The sequence below is a fragment of the Schistocerca piceifrons genome, chromosome 2 (genome assembly GCF_021461385.2).
Source record: "Schistocerca piceifrons isolate TAMUIC-IGC-003096 chromosome 2, iqSchPice1.1, whole genome shotgun sequence".
Classification (NCBI taxonomy): domain Eukaryota; kingdom Metazoa; phylum Arthropoda; class Insecta; order Orthoptera; family Acrididae; genus Schistocerca; species Schistocerca piceifrons.
This window is the reverse complement of record NC_060139.1, coordinates 613,507,550-613,531,438: the sequence shown is the minus strand read 5'-3', so window position 1 is coordinate 613,531,438 and position 23,889 is coordinate 613,507,550. Positions and strand designations below refer to the sequence as shown.

Here is a 23,889-nt window from a genome sequence, read left to right as displayed (position 1 = left end):
TTTTCTTTTCAATACGTTCCTATCTTTTACTGCTGTCTTCACCCCCCCCTCCTTTTTAATCAAGTATTTCATTCTCTTTTGATGTGGCACTCGCTTTTCCGCAGATGTCCATGGCCTCTTTAAAAGGGTTTCTTTGAATGAAGACCATTCTTCTTCAACTCACCTTTTCTCATTTTTGGGTACATTGGCTACTATTCGTGCTTTTAGTTTCTTTTCTTTTCCATATTCTTCAACAGCCAAGTCATAATCTTTGGCATTCTGTTTTGTTTAAATTTTTTCACTTGAACATCTTGTAGGTCAGCAATAAACAATCGGTGGTCGCTATCTAGGCACTCAATGGGCATGACTTTAACATCTGTAACATACTGATCAACTTTTCTATCCTTGATGAAGTCTTATCATAGTCTTGAGCTTGCCATCCAGCTGTATCTTGTTATTTTATGACTTTCCCTCTTCTGATACCACGTGTTCTGTATGGTTAAGTTGTTTTGCACACGGAAAAGAATTAGATTCTCACTTTCCGGGTTTCTGTTCCCATAACCATGAGGGCCGATGACGTTTTCACATTGTAGTGTTTTCTAGCAACTTGAGCATTCAAACCGCCTGTAATGATAGTATTCTCCTGTGTTATTTGTTCTTCAAGCTCAGTAAGGAAATGCTTTCTCCTTCGTGGTACATCCTGTCTGAGGATGCTTCACTACAATGACGTCCTCTGGTAGCGCTAGATCTTTCTTAGCGCTTCCTTGAATTGGATTATAAAATCTGAGTACAGGATCTTACCGTTCTCCTGATTGCCCGTGGTAATGGCTACTGTCGCTAACTTGGCACTCATTTTATTCCTGCGAAGAACGCCACGGGATTTTAGCAATATAAAAGTAACGTCGTGTTTCTCTCTCGCAGTTGTATATACCGAATTATCTTAAACATCAATGGGACCCTATAGCGTTATCCGCTGTGATGTTTCAGTACTTCTTGTGCTGCTTGAGAACCTTCTGATAAACATTTCGTGAAAGGCACTTCGCGACTGCCGAAATTGTTGTCAATTGTGTTGATATAATAGCTGTTTTTAGGGGCAATTTACATCATCCTGCGTCCCTGAAGCCAAATCGATATACGCCCAGCTGGCCTATTCATAGCGTCTTTTGAAGCATCTGTGCGTGTGTGTGTGTGTGTGTGTGTGTGTGTGTGTGTGTGTGTGTGTATTATTCAGTCGGGAGCAGAACTGGATATATGTACACTAGTGATGAGGAAGAGGTCCCATACTCCGAGGAGCGTAGGGAACGATGCGGGAGACCTGCACCGCCGTCTAGGCAAGGTCCTAGAGGAGTTGGTTGGCCATTGCTTGAATGATGATGATGAAGACAACACAACAACACCCAGTCATCTCGAGTCAGGGAAAATCCCTGACCCCGCCGGGAATCGAACCCGGGACCTCGTGGAAGGGAAGGGAGAACGCTACCGCGAGACCACGAGCTGCGTACATACACTAGTAAAATATGATTAATATTACTGTACACTGGTGTGCAAAATTTAAGGATGGAAGTAACTTTCGCATGATGTGTCATTCGAAAGTAACATAGCTGGATGAAATTTGGACCTTATACAGAAAGAACTGCTTCAGTATAGTGCAGAAGGTTGCTGGAACAAATACCCAATGATACGATCAGATATGACACTTTTATTCAAAGATAATAATTATACTGATATCGCCGCGATTTATAAGGGTTCAAATGGCTCTGAGCACTATGGGTCTTAACTTCTGAGGTCATCGGTCCCGTAGAACTTAGAACTACTTAAACCTAAGTAACCTAAGGACATCACACACATCCATGCCCGAGGCAGGATTCGAACCTGCGACCGTAGCGGTCGGGCGGTTCCAGACTGTATTTATAAGGGTATCCTTGACATTACAAACGGCGGACACGATTCTATAATAGGCTGTTTGATCACCACGGACGGCGATATAAGCTGTGCAACGCGCTCCTATGCTGGCCACAATGTTGGCAAGGAGTGCTTGCGGTAGGAGGCTCCCTTCCTCCACCAGCGCGGCTGACAACTCCTTCATGGTCCATGGTGCATGTGGACGCGCTGTAATACGTCTCCCCAACGCATCCCCCGCGTGCTCGACGTCGAGAGAACGGGCAAGCCAGTTCATTCGCCGTTTCAAGAGTTGCTGCACCTACGCTGCTCGATGCGTTCGCACATTGTCATCGACAGAAATGAAGTCGGCGGTGAACGCACTCCAAAAAGACGTACGTGGGGAAGGACGACAGTGTCAGAATAAGGTTGACGGTGAGAGTGTCGTCTTCAAAGATTTGGTGCTCGGTTTGCCCATACATACTGCTTTCAAACCTAAACCAAGCCGCGGATGGAAGAATGAATTAAACACGAGACATGACAGTTCTTCCAGTACCGCTCGAAGTAATACGGTGCAAATACCTGGTGCTCATCGAAGATAACGTAAGACACAAAACCCTCCCAAAAAGGAACGACAGAAAATTGGTACACTCAATATCCTCACTCTTAACAACAAATGTGAAATGGGCAGGCGTAAGCTCAGGATACTGGGACTGGGTGAGACAAAGTGCAAAAGCTGTGAGAAGAAATCACCGAGAAATTGATATGTGCTATACTGGAGAGGTAACAGTTGCGAATCCAAAAATGCAGTTGACCTCGTCCTCCATAGATGTACAGACAGAGTGCCCGGATCATCCAGATGAAACTAAGGGCTAGTAAAACACAGAATTCTGTTTTGCAAGTATATGCACCTCAGGAAGAATGTAGCCCTGAGGAGAAAGAGTATTTCCTTACTGAGCTTGAAGAACAAATAACACAGGAGGATACTGTCATTACAGGCGATTTGAATGCTCAAGTTGGTGAAAAAGACTAGGATGTGGAAACATCATCAGTCCTCATGGTTATGGGAACAGAAACCCGGAAATACAGAATCTAATTCTTTTGCGTGTGCGAAACAACTTAACCATACAGAACACATGGTATCAGAAGAGGGGGAGTCATAACACCACCGGTATACTAAACGAACATTACCATGAACGATTTACGAAGCAGTAGTGCTCAAAAATTCAGTCACGAACGTTTCACACAATACCTACGTCGAAATGGCTGGGTGGAGAGCAAGAGGTTACTAACTACACTGTGCTCGCCTGCCAGCGATGGGAACCGTGCAACGGACACACTACTTCATCAGCTGTTGAACTTTGGATACAGGCCACTTCAATTCCTAGCTTCACAAAGCTTCTGTCTATCGCCAACTTCAAGGTCAAGGTCTTAAAAGTACTATCGACCTCCCTTACTTCAGACGGAACAAAGATACTGTACGACTATCAAGCCTTAAAGAAATTATGTAAAGACTTATGCATAGGAAGTGCAGCATTAAGAATTTTGATGAGTGAGCGCGTGTATCGAAGTATGTATGTGGAAACAGTGTGGTCGTTCCATTTTGTGCAAGTATGCTTTAAACGTTGGTGATATTGTACAGTCTCTAACATGGCTTTATGACTATCAAATCAATTTCAAAAAGTCAGTTCCACAGAATTAAAAAAAAAAAAAAAAAAAAAAAAAAAAAAAAAAAAAAAAAAAAAAAAAAAAAGGACATACGTTTTTAAGCTATTGCCTGAGGCAGAATTCAAAAATTACTAAAAACTTAGAATCATTGCACATACTATAAACGTTTAGTAACATTATAACGCTTAAGTCGCACCGATAAGTTCCTTAATAAGTACAAAGAAGAAAAATGCGTCCGAACGGAAGTAACATTAATGATTTACTACGCAACACGAACGACTAACATCATAGGCGCTGTAGGAAACATAAAACCTACGCGTCATGTCTCCCTATCTTGTTGCTCGAAGATTTGTCATTAATGCCTGCTCTTTCTGTGACCAAGGGGTAGTTCCCTCCTTTTCCTATTGGACTGGAGACTAAAACCAATCCAAAAACGAATCCGCGGGTGATTGTGCCTGCGACTTATCTTTCACAGAGGCTTCGTCAACATGTACTATGTTCATGTTTTCAGTTACAGGTCTATGTTTATTTTATTATCAACCTATACTCATTCCTGCGACGTACGACCTACCCTGCAACTGTTCCTTTATTGTGTGAATTAGTCTGACACATTGCTCTAATGTCATTGGTCTCTGTAGAAAACGAGGCATCTACCCCGGAGAGAGTGACGCCATGTACAATAGTACTTCATAAATGATAGTAAAGGCTCGTCTCCGTCAATACACTCACCAGCCAACTAGCATCAGAACTCCGTCGTCTCTGCTCTATCTACACATATTATAAATTAAAACCAGCCGCCGCGTTTGTTCTGTCTGTACGCATATGATGGTTAATTTCAGGAACTACTGCAGCGATTCTGATACGTTTTGCACTAATAAATAGACTGATTCACGGGGAAAATTTTATTACCGCTACGCTAGACAAGTCATCCAACCGAGGATACTTAAGAGGTTACGAGTTGCACTCAAGTTACAACATCTCGGACTTTTTTCTCGCAAACTAATCATACGAAAACTGTGACACTTTTATCAGTTCTCCACTTAATCTCCCTGCAGCGTACACATGTATACCAACGTCGACCCGATGGTTTATGGGCTGCCGTGAACGTTTCTTTAGGAGCCCGGTTTGACAACGGAAAATCGCTGGTGCAATAGCATCACGACTGGTGAATGTGGGACGGCGGAGAGTGTCTGTCACCGTTGGAAACAGCCACAAGTCGCTAGGATCCAGGTCATATGAGTAGGGACCATAAGAAATCGCTTCATAGTAATTTTTCGCGAAGATACTGCTGCGTCCAATGCACCCTATGAGCTGGTGCGTTGTCTCGGTGAAAGAGCACATGTACAGCCCTTTATGGCCTCTTTTCACACAATGTTGAAAGGAGCTTGTTCTTCAAAACTTGGTAGAGTATATCTGGGACCGTAGTGCCCTTTGGAACGCAATGCGTAAGGATTACGCCATTAAGCCACCGCTGTCACAGAAAATGGCCATCATCGTTTTTCAGCACTCGTGCTTACCTGAAATTTTTTGTTTGGTGGTAGTGTGTGTGTGTGTGTGTGTGTGTGTGTGTGTGTGTGTGTGTGTGTGCGTTTCCAATGAGTTGACTGGCACTTCGTTTCAGGATTGAAAAACGCCATCCATATCTCATCCTTCGTCAAAATCGATGAAGAGTCCCATTCATGCCGTCATCACGCATCAGCATTGCCTGGCAACGTGCCATACGCGCAGCCTTGTGGTCGTCCGTCAGCATTCGTGCGACCCACATGGAGAGCACTTTTCGCATTTTCAGGCCTTCATATAGGATTGTGCGGACAGTTCCCACAGAAATGCCAGCTTTGGAAATGGTGTGTTCCACACTCGTTCGGCAATACTCTCAAACAACTTTATCCACTCCGTCACGTCGTCAGACTGGCCGGGGCAAGGCCAAGATTGTCTTTCATTGTTGTCACATGACGTTCTGCCTTCTTTGAACTTTCGCATCCGCGAACACTCGTTAGGCACATCAATAACACGATCGTAATATGTATCACTCAACTGGAGATGAATTCCAATTGGCGTCAAAGCATGGAAATGAAGAAAACGGATGATTACGCTGCTCGCGAATTGTAAATATCGCCCTTTTAAGTATCAAAACCAGTCTACACACTCTCCGCTACCACTATAGTTGTCTCTGTCGTAGACAGCTGCCGTCTCTGTCAAGCATTCACAAGTCGAGTGCACACGTATTTTAAAACAAATCGCATGTTTCCAGTTGCGAGAAAAAAAAATCTGAGGTGCACTTCGAACAATCAGTGCTACCCGAGGGAAGTTGGGGCAGGTCGCTAGTTGCTACTAGTTTCCAAACCCATCAACCTCTTGATGGGACACGTTTTCGCCTAAGAGTACCTGCCGTAATTGGCCTCTCTAAGAGGAATACCATTAAAACGTGAGCCGAATACACAGCCCTAAAATGGATGGTTCAAATGGCTCTGTGTACTATGGGATTTAACCTCGACGGTCATCAATCCCCTATAACTTAGATCTACTTAAACCTAACTAACCTAAGGACATCACACACATCCATGCCCGAGGCAGGATTCGAACCTGCGGCCGTAGCGGTAGCGCCGTTCCAGACTGAAGCGCCTAGAATCGCCTAGAAAATGGGGTATATGCGCCCATTATCTGCTTGTTCTGTAACTGCGTATAATAGCGACATGAAATGTCAAATTTTACAGCAGAATACTACTGAAACCTCAGGGAGTCACACCTAGTGATACGTGGCTGGCGACCACGGGGCCCCGAGCTGAGTCCTGGCATTGCTTCCACTTACTTATGCCAGGCTCCTCACTCTTATCTTTCCTATCTGGCCACCCTCGGCCAGCTCTTGTTCTTTTCCGACCCTGACGCTATTAGGTTTCGAGGGCTAGGGGTCTTTCATTTTCCAACCTATACTTCTCATGCAGCGTCTGACCCGGAGCGGGCGGCTGCAAAAGGCGTCTGTATCCCATGTTAGGGGCGGCCTCCAGAACTGCGGAAGGCAACGGAATACCACCGCAGATTATCTTCCCCGCATAATGCAGTCTCCATTTATGCACAAAAAATGGCTTCCTCTCATGTTAAATCAGTGTCCGGAGGTAAAATAGTCCCCCATTCGGATCTCCGGGGGGGACAACTTGAAAGGAGGCAAAAAATCAAAACGAGAATTGGTACCTGGAATGTCAGAACTCTGCTACAAGCAGGAAAACTAGAAAACCTTAAAAGAGAGATGGAAAAGAATCATATGGACCTCGTAGGAGTTGCTGAAGTAAGATGGAATGGACATGGAGAGTTGCAGTCAGATGAATATGTATTCTACTACTCAGGAGGAGAAGTAAAAGGAATTAATGGAGTAGGAATGATTATGACAAAGGAATTGGCTAAATGTGTGGAATATGTAGACTATGCAAATGACCGGGTTATTGGTGTAAGGCTGAAAGGAGCACAAAAAGATTTACTGATTGTTCAGGTGTATATGCCAACTTCAGAACATGATGACCAAATTGTAGAGGAAACGTACAATGTAATAGAGAGAATAATGGACGAAAATAAAAAATGCTGCAAAATAGTAATGGGAGACTGGAACGCCATTGTGGGAGAGGGGAAAGAGGGAAACATAGTAGGCAGTCATGGTCTTGGAAAGAGAAATGACAGAGGTGAATGGTTAATTGACTTCTGCAGGGAAAGGAAGCTGATAGTGGCAAACACATGGTTCAAGAACCATAAGAGGAGGCTCTACACTTGGAAATCACCAGGGGATAAATATAGAAACCAAATCGATTTCATACTGGTAGAAGAAAGATACAGGAATGGAATCAAGAAGGTGCACACATTACCAGGTGCAGATATTAATAGTGACCACAACTTACTTATGGCAGATATAGAAATAAGAATGAAAAAACTGAAAAAGGCGACAATGGTGAAGAAATGGGATCTAGAGAAGATAAGGTCCAACAAAGAACAAATTACAGAAATGCTGTCTCGGGACTTTCTAAACACATTACGAGACAAAGAAGCACCTGATAATGCCAACGAGTACTGGAATATGCTGAAAGAAGGAATCATTAAAGCAGGACAACAAAATATAGGATATGTAAAAGGGAAAAGGTCAAAAAAACCATGGGTCACACAAGAAATGATTTCCAAGATGGAGGAGAGAAGAAAATTGAAAAACAAGAACACTGAAGATGCAAGAAAGATATACCGAAGGTTAAATAACGAACTGCGAAGAGAAACAGAGCAGGCTAGGAAAAAATGGCTAAAAGAGGAATGTGATGAAATTGAAGAACTGGACAGGAAAGGAAGATACAACTTACTATACAACAGAGTAAAGACTATGACATGGGAACAAAACAGAGCAGGAAGTGCTACTATGGAAATTTTGAGTAAAGACGAAGAGGTAGTGTATAAAGATCGTGACGATGTCCTCCAGAGATGGGAAGAATATATAAAAGAGCTATATGACACAAATAGCAAACCAGAAACTCTGGAACTTGAATCACACAACAGTGTAAGTGATGAAGAGAAAGGACCGACCATCATAATGGAAGAAGTAAAGTCTGCTATTGCTGCAATGAAAAATGGCAAAGCAGTAGGTACAGATACAATACCGGGAAAAATACTAAAATGCTTGAACCACAATGGAATAAGAGAAATATTGAGGTTATGTAATAAAATATATGACAGTGGTGAATGGCCTGAGGATTTTTTGACAACAGTAATGATTCCATTGCCGAAAAAACAAGGAACCAAGAAATGCAGCGAGCACAGGACAATCAGCCTCATTTCACATGCAGCCAAAGTGATGTTAAGAATAATTAATAAAAGACTTGAAAAAGTAATAGAGGAGAATCTCGGCGAGGAGCAGTTTGGCTTTAGACGGAATACGGGCACCAGAGATGCAATAGGGCTCCTACGAATCTTGGGAGAAAGATTTATTGAAAAAGGAAGAGACCTATATATGTGCTTCATCGATTTAGAAAAGGCATTTGAAAATGTGGTTTGGGACAAGCTGGCGACTATTATGAGGGAAAAGAGAGTGGACTGGAAAACCAGAAGACTTATAAACTCATTGTACCTTAATCAAAAAGTTTCAGTTAAAGTGAGAGGAGAAAGTACAAACTGGATCAGACTAGGGAAAGGAGTAAGACAAGGATGCTGTTTATCACCTACTCTTTTCAACCTGTACTTGGAAAATATGATTGACCAATGCTCATTAGATGACAAAGGAGTAGAAATTGGAGGAAGAAGAGTAGGGTGCTTGAGATTTGCTGATGACATGGTCCTTCTAGCCACAGGGGAAAAAGAATTACAGGATTTGGTGGACACCATTGCAACTAACGGAAAAAAATATGGAATGAAAATTAACACAAATAAAACAAAAGTATTGGCAATAGGAGGAAATAAGGAACTAAAAATTGTGCTGAATGGAGAAAAACTAGAACAGGTGCAAAATTTTAAGTATCTTGGAAGCAGGATAGACACCGACTGGAAGTGCACCACAGAAATTAAAACAAGGATAGCAATGGCAAAAGAGGCGTTTTATAAGAAAAGGAGAATCTTCTGCAGCGGTATGGACAGAGAACTCAGAAAGAGACTCATAAAATGTCTTGTATGGAGTGTTCTTCTATATGGCGCTGAAACATGGACTATGAGGAAAAAAGACAGAGAAAGGCTGGAGGCTTTTGAGATCTGGACATGGCGGAAGATGGAAGGAATAAGTTGGATGGACAGAGTAAAAAATGAAGAGGTAGTGAGAAGAGTGGGAGAGAAAAGGCAGTTACTAGATGTAATAAAGAGAAGAAAAAGAAATTGGATTGGGCATATATTAAGAAAGAATGACGGACTGATAAAAACAGTTTTAGAAAGTTATGTACAAGGGAAAAGGAAGCGAGGAAGGAAGAGATTCCAGATACTGGATGACATGATGGACGGTACAACATACAGCAGCCTTAAGAAGGAAGCAATGGATCGCAGAAAATGGAGAGGCAAAGGACCTGCTAATATAGCAGATAACTAATGACGATGATGACTACTGAAATTGTTAAAATAAAATGCGAGACGTATCTGCTGGTAATGGAGGGTTAATAAAGTAATTACCCTTTTAAATAGGTTTCAATCTCTCCGCTGAAGGATCGATCGGGCTGTTCGAGACCCGACTCACTGTAGAGCTCCATGTTTTCCAGTCAGACACCAGTGGAACTGATTGTGGGGAATGAGGGACGCGGGCCTTGGGGCAGGGGAGAGGGAGCGCAGGTGAAGACAACTGAGAATATTTGAGAACTGATTTCCAGTTCTGGCATTTGCCTTACAAACAAGGGAAATCTACCGAAAATCTTTGATTAGGACCAGCAGATCCGCAGGTATTTTTTACTTAGTTCTGGGACAATACGTCTCAGATGAAAAAGTGGAGACTACTAAATGTAAAGCGACTAAAGTAGATGACTTGGTCAGCTTGGGTAGTGCGTCTACCGCAGCAGTCGCCTGCTTGAAATCCTACCTTTTGTAAATTTCCCAGCCGAGAATACAGGATAGAGAAACCCCCCAAAGACCTTGGTCAGAAATGGCGCATTTGAAATATTTTTAATTTTTGTATAAAATCTTGTGTGTTTTCACATATCTGTTCGCGTCTATTAAGACATAACTTTCGATGACTTGTGCGACATCCTTAGCATAGCTACCGTAGTCGCCTGCATACGATTCTCTTTTTAAATTCATTAATGCGGAGAGGTGGTTAGGCAAACATTATAAATTTGTGTATCTGCCTCATAAGTAAGGCAGAACGAACATAATTCAAGCCTGCCAATGCGTCACGCGCTTGCTTAAGCACTACACTGAAACTGTACCATCTAGCTGTGACTGAGGTTACTTACATTATATCGTACTTCGCCTTTTCAGCCGGCGACAAAGAGGGTCTCGTATTCTTTAGCGATGTTTCCAAATGATGTTGCGTGATGACAGGAGCGAGCTGAAAGAAACAACAACATTAAAATCACACGAAGAACTCACCAAAGGCTAAGAAATTAAAATCAAGACCTTTAACCCGAAACATGAAGCAAGTCCCCAGTACACCGGGATTCTTACTCAAGGTACAGAATAAACAGACTTTATAAAGAAGCTACTGGATCAAAACGCGCAGGATGGAAATTTAATCATGTATATAGCAAACAACATCTCTCACAACTAAACTGTAGACCGCAAGAAACAGAGAGAGACAGAAAATCTAACACTGAGATACAGCTTCTTGCGAGAAAAGAAATCACTCAGCAATCAGAACGCTTGGCGTAAATAGTTTCCTTGTACAATGCAGAAGATGTAGAAAGTAAAAATAAAAGTCCCGTGCATTTGTTCTCCTTCCTGCCTCCCCCTTTTTTGTGAGCGGCGGGGGTACATGCATAGCGACAGCCATTTTTCCACATGTTACGATCTTCAGGTTTAGGCATCTAAGCATGTCTTGTCTTTTCCCTACTACCGTCTACATTATAATTATCTTACACGATAAGTCTTGAAAGAATTCCTTCACTACACTTTCTTTCAGGGCTCATGTGCAGCCGCTCGACCTTGAAATTCAAGTTTTCTCTCCTCCCGCCTAACTGTCGTACTACTTTCAGTGGATGCTGATGCAGTTTGGAATTCCTGTGTGATGGTCTGGATAGATGTCTGACTATTACACATTACGACCCTCTTCAACTGTCGATTGTCTCTGTTAGTCAACAGACCAGGTCGACTTGTACGCTTTTGTGCTGTACGTGTCCCTTCACGCTTCTAGTTCACTATCACATCGGAAACATTGGACGATTGAACAGTGGAAAAACGTTGAGTGGAGTGACGAATCACGGTACTCAATGTGGCTATCCGATGGTAGGGTGTGGGTATGGCGAATGCCCGGTGAACTTCATCAAAAATGGTTCAAATGGCTCTGAGCACTAAGCGACTTAACTTCTGAGGTCTTCAGTCACCTAGAACTTAGAACTAATTAAACCTAACTAACCTAAGGACATCATACACATCCATGCCCGAGGGAGGATTCGAACCTGCGACCGTAGCGGTAGCTCGATTCCAGACTGCAGCGCCTCGAACCGCACGGCCACTCCGGCCGGCGAACGTCATCTGCCAGCGTGTCTAGTGACAACAGTAAAATTCGGAGGTGGTGGTGTTACGGTGTGGTCGTGTTTCTCATGGAGGGGACTTGCACCTCTTGTTGTTATGCGTGGCACTATCACGGCACAGGCCTACATTGATGTTTTAAGCACCTTCTTGCTTCCCACTGCTGAAGAGCAATTCGGGGATGACGACTGCATCTGTCAACACGATCGAGCACCTGTTCATAATGCACGGCCTGTGGCGGAGTGGTTACACGACAGTAACATGCAAGTAATGGACTGGCCTGCACAGAGTCCTGACCTGAATCCTAGACAACACCTTTGGGATGTTTTGGAACAAAGACTTCGTGCCTGGCCTCACCGACCGACATCGATATCTCTTCTCAGTGCATCACTCCGAGAAGAATGGGCTGCCACTCCCCAAGAAACCTTCCGGCACCTAACTGAACGTATGCCTGCGAGAGTAGAAGCTGTGATCACGGCTAAGGGTAGGCCAACACCATACTGAATTTCTAGCATTACCGATGGAGGGCGCCACAAACTTGTAAGTCAGTTTCAGCCAGGTGTCCGGATACTTTTGATCACATAGTGTACATGTCACCTCCACTTCCATTTCAGTTCTTTACCGATCACTATGACTATATCTTCTCGCACATATAGACGGTTATTCGTAAGTACCTATGGGGTTTCAGAAGACAACTGCCCGAAAACACATTTTCACTCTACAGCAGGTCCTGAGTTCGAGTATCGATTCGGCACACAGTTTTATCTGCCACGAAGTTTTATATCAATGCACACTCGGCGGTAGAGTGAAAATTTCATCATGGCTTCAGTTCTCCACAAACCATGAATTCCGCATACTTCAGCGTGTACGTAAACTCCGTTGCCTGTGTGCTGGGTGACAAACTGTTTATTCCACAGAATCCAGCTTCCAACTGTAATACTGTTGTGGTTGCAGACATCTAAAACGATACCATGCTCTGGCAACATAGGGGACAAACGCCAGCTCTGAAGGACTGAGTAACCACTGCATAAAACGCGCATGCCTGAGTACTACATATTGAGGGCAGTGTGAACAATAGATCTATCAAAATGTTTTGGAGCCTGCTTACACCCTGCCCTTCAACTAATTCTACATATTGGAACAATACAATCCGAGCCTATGTACTTGTACATTCTTCAATGAACATCTGGGACCACAGTCTCCCTAGCCTGAATTTTTGTGTGACACCTCACCTATCGACCATATCTGCTATATGGTTAACACCAAGTTTAGTCAGAGAGAATCTAGTGTCAGAAAGCTTATTGGCAAATGCCGTCAAATAACGTGTGCTTGTCCAGAACATTTGTCAACTGCTATCGAGTTTCACGATTCCTTCGAGTTTTATGGAAGTAAGGTGTGTGAGTGGAACCTCGGAAACTGCGACATATTCGTAAAGAAACAACTGAATATTTGTGACAAGCAAGAATACAAATGTAATTGCTTCTCGATCCAAATACATAAATTTAATCTTTCGCCATTTAATCAGACTGAAGTCATAAAATCGCATAAAATCACTTCTGGGAGGGAGCGCTCTTATATGGAAATAACATCGAATACTGCAGACCATTACATTAATAAAAAATTCGGAATCTTACCAAACGCAAAATATATAAATAAATACTAGAATGTTGCAGGTCTCAAACCTACTTTTCTCCACTCCATAACTCAACACCTCTAGCCGTTACGCAGTGACGAATACATGGACAACTTTCAACAATGGTATCTTTCATCTTAGAATCTCCTTAAGGCTTTTACCGCCAATGTGTTATTAAATGACGTTTAATTATAATAAATCCTACCAAGAGTGATGAGTTTGTGATAATTCTTTAATGTGCCAAGCGAACGACACTGTGATGGCAACAGAAACTCTTCAAAACCGGATCCATTTTTGGTGGAAAGAGGACAGGTCGACCAGCAACACGGCAACAAACATATGCAGCAGTGACAGCTTCTGTGACCAGATTTCCCATAAAGTCATTGCCGAAAAGATCTGCTGAACTTGACATTCCAAAGGACGTGCGGTGAAGACATGAAGCTTACTCAAGATTACTCGAGATGTTTGCGTCGTTCCCACAGCGGGGCAAAGTTTTATTAGAAGAATGTGCAATTTACCGGTCTTGTCGGAATAGTGGCATTTTTTCTGGAGCAAGGAAAACCCATATTATTACGAGGAGTTATAGAACAATCCCCCAAATGTTACGATCTGGGCCGCAACGTCCAGTAGGCACCTCATAAGGCCATATTCCTCTGACAGTGCAATGAATCAGCATTCTTGGTTGTAAACGTTGCGTGAATAGTTTATTCCAGAGCTCCAGAGACTGAACATTCTTAGTGACAGCTGGATTCAACAAGCTGGAGCTCCTGCCCACTACACTCTCCGTGTTCGAGCATTCTTGGATGAAATGTTCCCCGAGAGGTGAACAGGGACAGAATCGGTGCATCTGCCAGCGCCGATTGAGTGCCCTCCGGGGAGACCAGATCTGACATCATGCGATAGCTGCCCGTGGGAACAATTAAGCAGCTTGTCGCGAAACAACGACACCAGACAACTGCCGAACTAAAGAAAGCTGTTAGGGACACATTCAAGGACATCACACTGCCTATGCTTCGGAAAATTTCACACAGGGCCTGGCGGCGCATCATTTAGTGCCGCGACAATGATGGCGCCCATACCGACGTATGACAGGACTTTAGGACAAGGCTGTATATTCCAGGGGCGAGATGAAGTAGGCCGCAAAGATAGTATTACTACCAAGTTACTAAACCTGCCGCTTACTGTGCACTCCGTACCACAGTGCAACGTAGCATTTTCTCATTTACAAGTCACTGTCAGAGGTCGAAAAAGCGAGAAGTGACAGAAAAATCGCATGACCAATGGTAGAGCAACCTCCAAACCAATGGATTTGTAGTCTGTCATTAATCCACTGAGCCAACAACTCAAACTTTTGCATAAAGTATCAAGTAATTATTTACATCGACAAGCCTCAGAAACCAACACTCTTTATAGGTGACACAGTGTAGATAAAAAAAATTAGCAAAAAAATGCTGTAGTAGCCCTCTTTATTCGTCAGTTAAGTGGACGAATAACAAACAATAGGTAATTATTAGTGTTAGCGTAGACGAATCATTTTATTGACAAATAACTTTTCGGGTTATCTATTTATTCGAATTATTATCTATATGTGAATTTATTCAAGTAATGTCCATTTCTTTTGATGGCTATCGAAAGAACGACCATGTGTTGGTGACAAATTGGTGCGCATACTAAAAAATACAGGGTCAGTGGTTGCCAGCCTTCTTCCTCTTACCGACTTGTACCCTCCCAAAAATTCTCACCCTGGACAGATCCCCAAAAGCCAAAGGACAGAGTCGGTGTCGACTGCACCAGTGCATTCTTGAGTAATATGTGTAGCTGCTATTGGAGGACTCATCATCACTCTTTCCATACATAGTACGTACATAATCCAACACATAAAACGTAACAGTCAGGCGCTACGAAACGATTTTTGCCATAGCGTGGGGCGGTAGGTAAAAACAAAAGATATGTAATTCAGTTTTATAAATTGAAATGTTTGGAAATTTTGTGCGATTTTTGAATACTACAGCCTTTTACAAGGATATGAAAATTAATAGTATGAAAAGTCAAGATTCCAGAAGTTTAATATACTGAGAGGCGAGTTGATGTATCCTTTCTGCCATAGGTGCATCATACCATTAGGCAGCGTCATCTGCGTACAAAGCCAAATCTTCGTTCCATTTTATTGGTGATGGAATATCTACAGTATATAGTGATCACAATATCTGTGATAAAATTGCCCCTTCCGGTACTCCTACCTTAGGAAAGAATGGTGTCGATCTGCTGTCATTTATGAAAACAAAACATAAAAAAACTCCAACGCAGATATTAGCTGTAAACAAATACCTTTATTTAGAACGTAACATTACCCTTCCTTTTACAAAATGTCATATACACTCTATTCCTTACAACAAATGTAACATATTTCACTTCGCTTTGAACATTATCGTTTTTCTCAGGCTCATCACCAGCAATTTGCAGTCCAATATAAAATGGATTAGTACCTTGAAAACGGCGGTTTTTTACTTTACATTCCTTCTCTAAATCTGTCCAGGATTTCACTTTAGATATATCAGCACTTTGTTCAGGCTTAGAATACGTTACAAACTTAAATCTATTCCTTCTAGTATATTTACGCCAGGGTACACCAGTTGACCTCTGTGAGTTCAAATCAAAGGCACGCATCTTATTACTACAGGCTATACGAACTTTTTCCAATGCACCCTGATCTTCAAAAATCTTTTTGTTAGCTTTATCATCAAGTGTTAACCTTTCAATCCTCACATTAACACTATAGACATAAGTTACAATTTTATTAATAATTACAGAAGCACATTTGTTACCAAAAAACTTAAATTCATCAGTAATATCATAGTGTTGAAGTGTAGAAAAGTTCTTGGCCTTTTCATCATGTTTCTCCAAAGCGGCCATTTTACCATACTCAAAGCGTACACCATCTGTTTGTGTAAATTCTGTACGCCACCGACACATACGACCGAATATGGGCCTAGTTAGATTCGTCAGTCGGCGTATCCAACGCCGAGGGCGTGCAGAACGAAACTTCCGGTACATCCTCATCCGACGATATACAAACACTCTCTTCCGGGATTTCCACATCCGACGCGTCCGACGCATCCACTTCATCCTTACATGAACGACAATGGACAATATGACAATCTGCATGTACAACCTCAAGTCGGGAAATTAGAGCTTCACCTCCAATACTAAATTCATTCGATAAAAATACAACCAAGCCACGGTGTGTAATGACCATGCCAGGTTTGTTTTTAACATTAACAGTAACTGGTCGACCTTCGACAATACGCTTCAAAACAGATGCATATTGAAGCCACCTGCACCATTCAAATTCTTCAAATACAATTACCTTGTGAATACGACTATCGTACCCACCAAATCCGAATTTGGAACAAAAAGGCAAATATACGTGCTGCTTTTTCGATTAAACCTTTTCAATCAAAGGTGACTTGCCAATATTTGTATCGCCAAATAAATACAATTGCTTCTTACGAACCTCCGTGGACCGAAAGGCCTTGTTATACCAACGTACCACGCGGCCCGCCCAGCCATTAAATCAAATGACACTCGCTCAGAGAATGCACAAAAACTCGATTAGCCTGAAAAGAATCGAAATACTTCTCAATAAAACGAATACGACTCCAATTATTAACAAAAAATGGATCTGTATAATCAAACCTGGTCGTTCGCTCAGCCCATCTACGTAAGCGAACATTAAATGACAGAGCGGAATTATTACAATTAGACAACGGTTCTGAATCATGTTTAGTAATATAAATTAAAACCGACAGATCTGGCCTTGTAACATTAACCAAAACGGCCTTGCTGTGCTGATATTGGGAACGGCTGAAAGCAAGGGGAAACTACAGCCGTAATTTTTCACGAGGGCATACAGCTTTACTGTATGGTTAAATGATGATGGCGTCCTCTTGGGTAAAATATTCTGGAGGTGAAATAGTCCCCCATTCGGATATCCGTGCGGGGACTACTCAGGACGACGTATAAACAAAACGCGTTCTACGGATCGGAACGTGAAATATGAGATCCCTTGATCAGAAAGGTGGGTTAGAAAATTTAAAAAGGAAATGAATAGGTTAAAGTCAGATATTGTTGGAATTAGTTAAGTTCGGTGGCAGGAGGAACAGGACTTCTAGTCAGGTGAATACAGGGTTATAAATATTAATTATCTAACAACGACATGGAGCAGCGAGTTCGAAACAGCTGTGCTTTGTTGGCACAGTTTCGAAATGCCGTGTCTTGCTCCAGTATTCAATTTTCTCATGAATGTGCGATGTATTGCAGTTCATAGATGAGGAATGTTGTTTTCTGTTCTATGGAAAAACCTCCTTTCGTGGATGAGTTGGAAAGGCAGCCGCCTCAAGTTAAGACATGGCGCGGGCTGGCATCACGATACCTGTTCGTGCCATATTTTTGAAGGATATTGCTGACTGGAAATTTTTATTTGGACATGTTTAAAACGTAGTTAACACCTCAGCCCGAAGGCAAAGTAATCGTGGATCAATGTGGTTACAGCATGTCGGAGCTCCAGCACAGCTTACTATACCTTGGTGAACATTTTCTAGGTTGAAACGTCCCCTTTGAAAAATTTATACAAGACTGTGCTTAAACTGACACACAATATTTTTTAGCGCAACGCAATCTGACTTTCAATAACCCTACAAAAGAATGGCCCTGACTAACTTTAACCTATACAAATCACTTACCTCACCAAAAATCTTCGTTACTCAAGCTACAGCAATACAGCGAGCGCCACTACTGCCAGCTAAATAAAAGATTCAAACTATGGAAGGCACTATCTACTGATAGGGATAGTTAGCAAATGAAAGATATTAATAGAGAACAAACAATGTATTTACCTTAACATCATCAAAAGTCATAATATATATAGTAGTTCATAACATCCATTTTTACAAATATCAAAACTCCGCCATTTCTCTCTCCACATCCACCACTGCTGGCGGCTCACCTCCAACTGCGCAACGCTACGCGCTGTTCACATCCAGCTGCCGCTGCCCAACACTACAATGGCAGACAACAATGCAAACTAGCCACAGACTGCACACAGCACAGCCAGTGATTTTTATACAGAGGTGGCGTTACCAATAAAAAAAACATAAACAGCCTACTTACAAGGTCTCTGCATTTGGCGTGTGGTGCATCAGCATCTGCAGGCCCATTTAATTGGCCACCTCGAAGCACGTACCTTACCACGCCAGATAATAAACAAGCCCCACGTGGCTCATCGTCGGTACAAGACTACGCAAGAAATTCGCAAAACTGTTGAGGTAGCCTTTAGAAGCATAATTCCTGAGATGTTCCGTAAGATGTCAAGGAGGACGTGGAGACGCAGAGATCTTTGCGCAAGCCACGATGGTGCACACACAGATCCGCTGAATACAAAGTTTCTATGCGTAAGTACTCAGATATGCAATATACTATTCTGACATAGGAGTACAGGGACTCCTCGCTCAAAACTACATGCGAAAGGAATAGTAGAATCAGAATGGGTAGCCTTGAGAGGTGAGAGAGCGAAAACAGCAGAAGATCAAGTAGGTAAAAAGACGAGGAATAGTAGAAACACTTGGGTAACACAAAAGATATTGAATTTAATCGATGAAAAGAGAAAATATAAGAATGCAGTAAATGAAGCAGGCGAAAAGGAATACAAACATCTCAAAAATGAGATCGACAGGAAGTCCATAATGGCTAAGCAGAAATGGCCAGAGGACAAATTTAAGGATGTAGAAGCAAATACCACCAGGGGAAACATAGATACCGCCATACCGCCTACAGGAAAATTAGACAGACCTTTGGAGAAAAGGAAACCATCTGTAGGAATACCAAGAGCTCAGATGGAAAACCAGTCATAAGCAAAGAAGGGAAAGCGGAAAGGTGGAAGGAGACGGCCTATACAAGGGTGATTTGCTTGAGAGCAGTGTTATGGAAATGGAAGAGGACGCAAATGAAGATGAGATGGGAGGTATGATACTGCGTGAAGAATCTGACAGAGCAATGAAAAACCTAAGTCGAAACAAGGCCCCGAGAGAAGACAACATTCCGTTAGAACTACTGAAAGCCTTGGGGAATCCAGCCATGACAAAACTCTTCCATATGGTGAGTAATATGTACGTGACAGACGAAATACCCTCAGACCTCAAGAAGAATATAATAATTCTAATTCCAAAGACAAAAGGTGCTGACAGGTGTGAAAATTACCAAACTATCAGTTCAATAAGTCATGGTTGCAAAATACTAACAAGAATTCTTTACAGACGAATGGAAAAACTGGTAGAAGCGGACCTTCGGGGAAGATCAGTTTGGATTCCGTAGAAATGTACGAACACGTAAGAGAATACTGAGCCTATGACTTATCTTAAAAGATAGGTTAAGGAAATCCAAATGTACGTTTATAGCATTTGTAGACTTAGAGAAAGCTTTTGACAATGTTGACTGGAATACTCTCTTTCAAATTCTGAGGGTGGCAGGGGTAAAATACAGGGAGCGAAAGGCTATTTACAATTTGTACAATAACCAGATGGATTTTATAAGAGTCGACTGGCACGAAAGGGAAGCAGTGACTGAGAAGAGGGCGAGACAGGGTTGTAGCCTATCCCCGATGTTATTCAATCTGTACATCGAGCAGGCAGTAAAGGAAACAAAGAAAAATTGGAAGTAGTAATTACAATCCAGGGAGAAGAAATAGAAGCCTTGAGTATTGCCGATGACACTAATTCTGTCAGAGACAGCAACTAACTTGGAAAAGCAGGTGGACGGAATGGGCAATGTCTTGAAGCAGGATATAAGATGAACGTCAACAAAGGCAAAACAGGGATAATGGAATATAGTCGAATTAAATGAAGTGATGCTGAAGGAATCAGATTAGGAAATGACACAAAGTAGCAGATGAGTTTTGCTATTTGGGGAACAAAATAACTCATGATGGTCGAAGTAGAGAGTGTAATGTCCAGTGTAATGTCCCCACAGAAAACACCCTCTACCACGCACCAATTAATCATTGTCAATCAAACCATCCACATTCATTCACTTTGGAAACGTATCTGATCTGATTTTCTCGTAATATATGCGGCGACAGCTCGACGACGCCAAAGTATTTTCTAGTGCGTGTATTCTTTGAAGTAACAGAGATGCATATATGCTTTCTCCATGGTTGTTAGAGTGGTAACTAGGACAGCTTCTGGAGTATCTGTTGAGGGATTGACGTGTTTCTGAGAGATACATATTCTGCTTTTCTTCTCGCTAAAGCGAGCCAATTATCATTTGTGCCGCTAGCGGTTTGTTTGAAGAGAAAGAGACTGTAAACGGGAAATAATTAAGACGTGGAATCACCGGAGATCTGGACATGTAATGGAGATGGATTTAATACACAATTTCCTTCATAAATAAGGTTTGTGACTTTTTTGTTCTGGAGTGAATGAACGAATGAGTTTTCTGAATCATTTGATGATCACGTTGGCCCTGTAATAAGTGGGGAAGTTTCAGCTGTGTCGAAGAGAGCCTGCAATCACTGAGTCTGTGTTAAATCGTCCAAAAAGGCTTCGTACACATCTGGAATTCGCAATCTTTCGTAAAAGGAACAAATTGTCCACACGATTGATTCTCCCGACTGAATGCAGTGTTTAACAGTAATTATAAATGTAAAGATCTCTTACAGCAAGCCAGCCGCTGATTACCAAAACGAAGGACTCTATTTGGCTGATTTCACGTAATGAAATATTATAGTAAAAACTGTACATAGATAAAGGAGAGAAAGAGAGAGAGCGAATGAAAATAGAGATAATACTAATAATCTTCCATTAGTCTAACTTTTCGCCTGTCTTATCACGGATCAGCCAAGAAATAGGAGGCCCTTACTTTACTGTATAGATTTATGTGTGAAGGTGAAGGGCTCTTAAAGGCAACAGATACACGTCTATACAGACAAGACATTACACAGAGTTAGCGGCTAGCTGCATTCATCATCTATTCTTAAAGAGACGGCAACTTATTATCCTTAAGATTTTAAAAAATGTTAAAAGAGGATATAAAACGTAGACTGGCAATGGCAAGAAGAGCGTTTCTGAAGAAGAGAAATTTGTTAACATCGAGTATAGATTTAAGTGTCAGGAGATCTTTACTGAACGTATTTGTATGGAGAGTAGTCATGTATGGAAGTGAAATATGAGCGATACCTAATTTAGACAAGAAGAGAATAGATGCTTTCGAAATGTGGTGGTACAGAAGAACGCTGAAGATTAGATGGGTGGATCACGTAACTAATGAGGAGGTACTGAACAGAATTGAGGAGAAGAGGAATTTGTGCCACAACTCGACTAGAAGAAGGTTCAAATGGCTCTGAGCACTATGGGACTTAACAGCTGTGGTCATCAGTCCCCTAGAACTTAGAACTACTTAAACCTAACTAACCTAAGGACATCACACACATCCATGCCCGAGGCAGGATTCGAACCTGCGACCGTAGCAGTCACACGGTTGCGGACTGCGCGCCTAGAACCGCGAGACCACCGCGGCCGGCCTAGAAGAAGGGATCGGATGGTAGGACACGTTCTGAGGCATCGAGGGATCACCAATTCAGTAGTGGATGGAAGGGTGGATGGTAAAAATCGTAGAGGAAAACCAAGAAAGGAATACACAAAGCAGATTCAGAAGGATGTCGGTTGCAGCGGTTATCCGGAGATGATGAGGCTTGCACGGGACAGAGTAGCATGCAGAGCTGCATCAAACCAGTCTTTGGCTTTGGACTGAAGCCAACAACAATAACACCAACTTGAACATCACTGTATTCTTCTAGAGGCATGATTCTGATAGCTGGAACTATTTTGTCATGGAGTACAAAAGTGGAAATCAGTATATGGGCAGAGTTCCTACGAACGTAATATACGATGCTTGAAGCACAATGTCTGAAGCACACATGTATCAAATTTATTACGAAAGTAGTGGATACATATAAGACGTAAACTATTATAATGGTATTACTTGGTTTCTTTCAAAACACAAGTAACAAAATAAGGCGTTTGCATTTCCCCGTTGGTAATTGTTACAAAGGCACTCACTTTCTTGTTGTGTTATTGCATTGTTAGTACTTTGTCCAATCTCTGTTCTTCCTAATTGTCTCAGAAATTCTCTTCAGCACTGATTTTGTTGTGATTTGTAGTTTTACAGTGAAATTGTCACCCGCTCTTCTTTCATCGATCTTTTCAGCTCATAAACGGCCTCAAATTGCCTTCCACTAGCGACAAACAAGTTTTTCAAGTATTTGCTCAATGTTTTCCACGGGGTTCAAATCCAGACTACGAGAAGACCACGACAAGACACCAATACGATTATCTTCTAACCACTTTTAGTTGTAGCAGAAACACTGAAATCCATCCGTACCATCTACATGAAACTTTTTCTCATCGCTAAATATTACTTTTTCCATTATTTTCAGCAAACTCCAATACAGCCTCTTAATGTTTGGGTGTCACAGCGGGTTTCTTGGCTATTTGACGATTGGAGAGTCCCATTTCCTTCTACGCACCGATATTTTCCTTTTTGTTAACACGATAATAGTTTTCCGCGTGGCAATGTAACATTCGTGGTTTATGTGCACAATACGCACAGCCACTAATGGTGTTTGTTTCCCATCTGCAGTAAAGGCACATATGCGCACACTAACACCGCACAGAGCCGACTGCCTTTAGATTCTTCTACCACTTCAATCGCTGATGTCTTGTGAATAACTGTACTACTGGCATCAAATGCGACACTATTTGATTGGATTTATCAGTATACTGGATCTCATTATGTTGCATCTACACCGTGCACAACTATTCTGCCAGACAATGTTAATTTCCCTACAAATATTCACGCCTTTATACTGATATTCGCTATTGTACTGATACCCTTCCTGCATTATTATGTGAATATTTGCGATGGCATGTATAAACTTTTAATGCATCGAAAGATCATCTCTAGTTTCAGTGATGCCAAAAATTTTGGCTTTTCCTTATCGACTACGTACGGATATTCTGTTATCGGTTGTTTGGATCGATGGCTACTTGTATTAACGAACGCAATGGTTGGATTAGGCCAAAATGTGGAGTCTTATATCTGTCTCTGAAGTTCTGGAATTTGCTTTTCATCCGGGTTTGTTTTATTTATGCAGTAATGCATTAATGTTTCTGATTGAAAGCTGAGAATTTTCGGCGGATGAAACACGTGGCAATTTGACTCATCGCTGTAACAACCTTTTCCTTTTGTCGGGGAAGATATTAATTAGTGCTGTTGTAACTGCACGTAACGAATTTCGATTATGGCTCTGGAAAAGTTGGCGGATCGACACATTTGATAACAGCCGCAGTTTCAGCGCTTGTGGGCTCCTTGGAATATTTTTATAACGGAACTTCCTGGCAGATTAAAACTGTGTTCCGGACCGAGACTCGAACTCGGGACCTTTGCCTTTCGCGGGCAAGTGCTCTACCAACTGAGCTATCCAAGCACGACACACGCCCCGTCCTCACAGCTTTACTTCTGCCAGTACCTCGTCTCCTACCTTCCAAACTTTACAGAAG

At 42.1% G+C, this 23,889-nt stretch overlaps 1 protein-coding gene and 1 non-coding gene across 2 annotated transcripts in view; both read right to left on the bottom strand.

Annotated features, from left to right (window-relative positions):
- The window catches only part of LOC124776403 (peroxisome biogenesis factor 1), a 388,232-nt gene that overhangs the window by 10,990 nt on the left and 353,353 nt on the right, over positions 1–23,889 (bottom strand). The window contains 1 exon segment of the mRNA XM_047251383.1: positions 10,413–10,507. Coding sequence (XP_047107339.1) covers positions 10,413–10,507 — 95 coding nt within the window.
- Trnas-cga lies at positions 23,742–23,816 on the bottom strand. Its single transcript has one exon. It is a non-coding gene; the product is annotated as a tRNA-Ser (tRNA).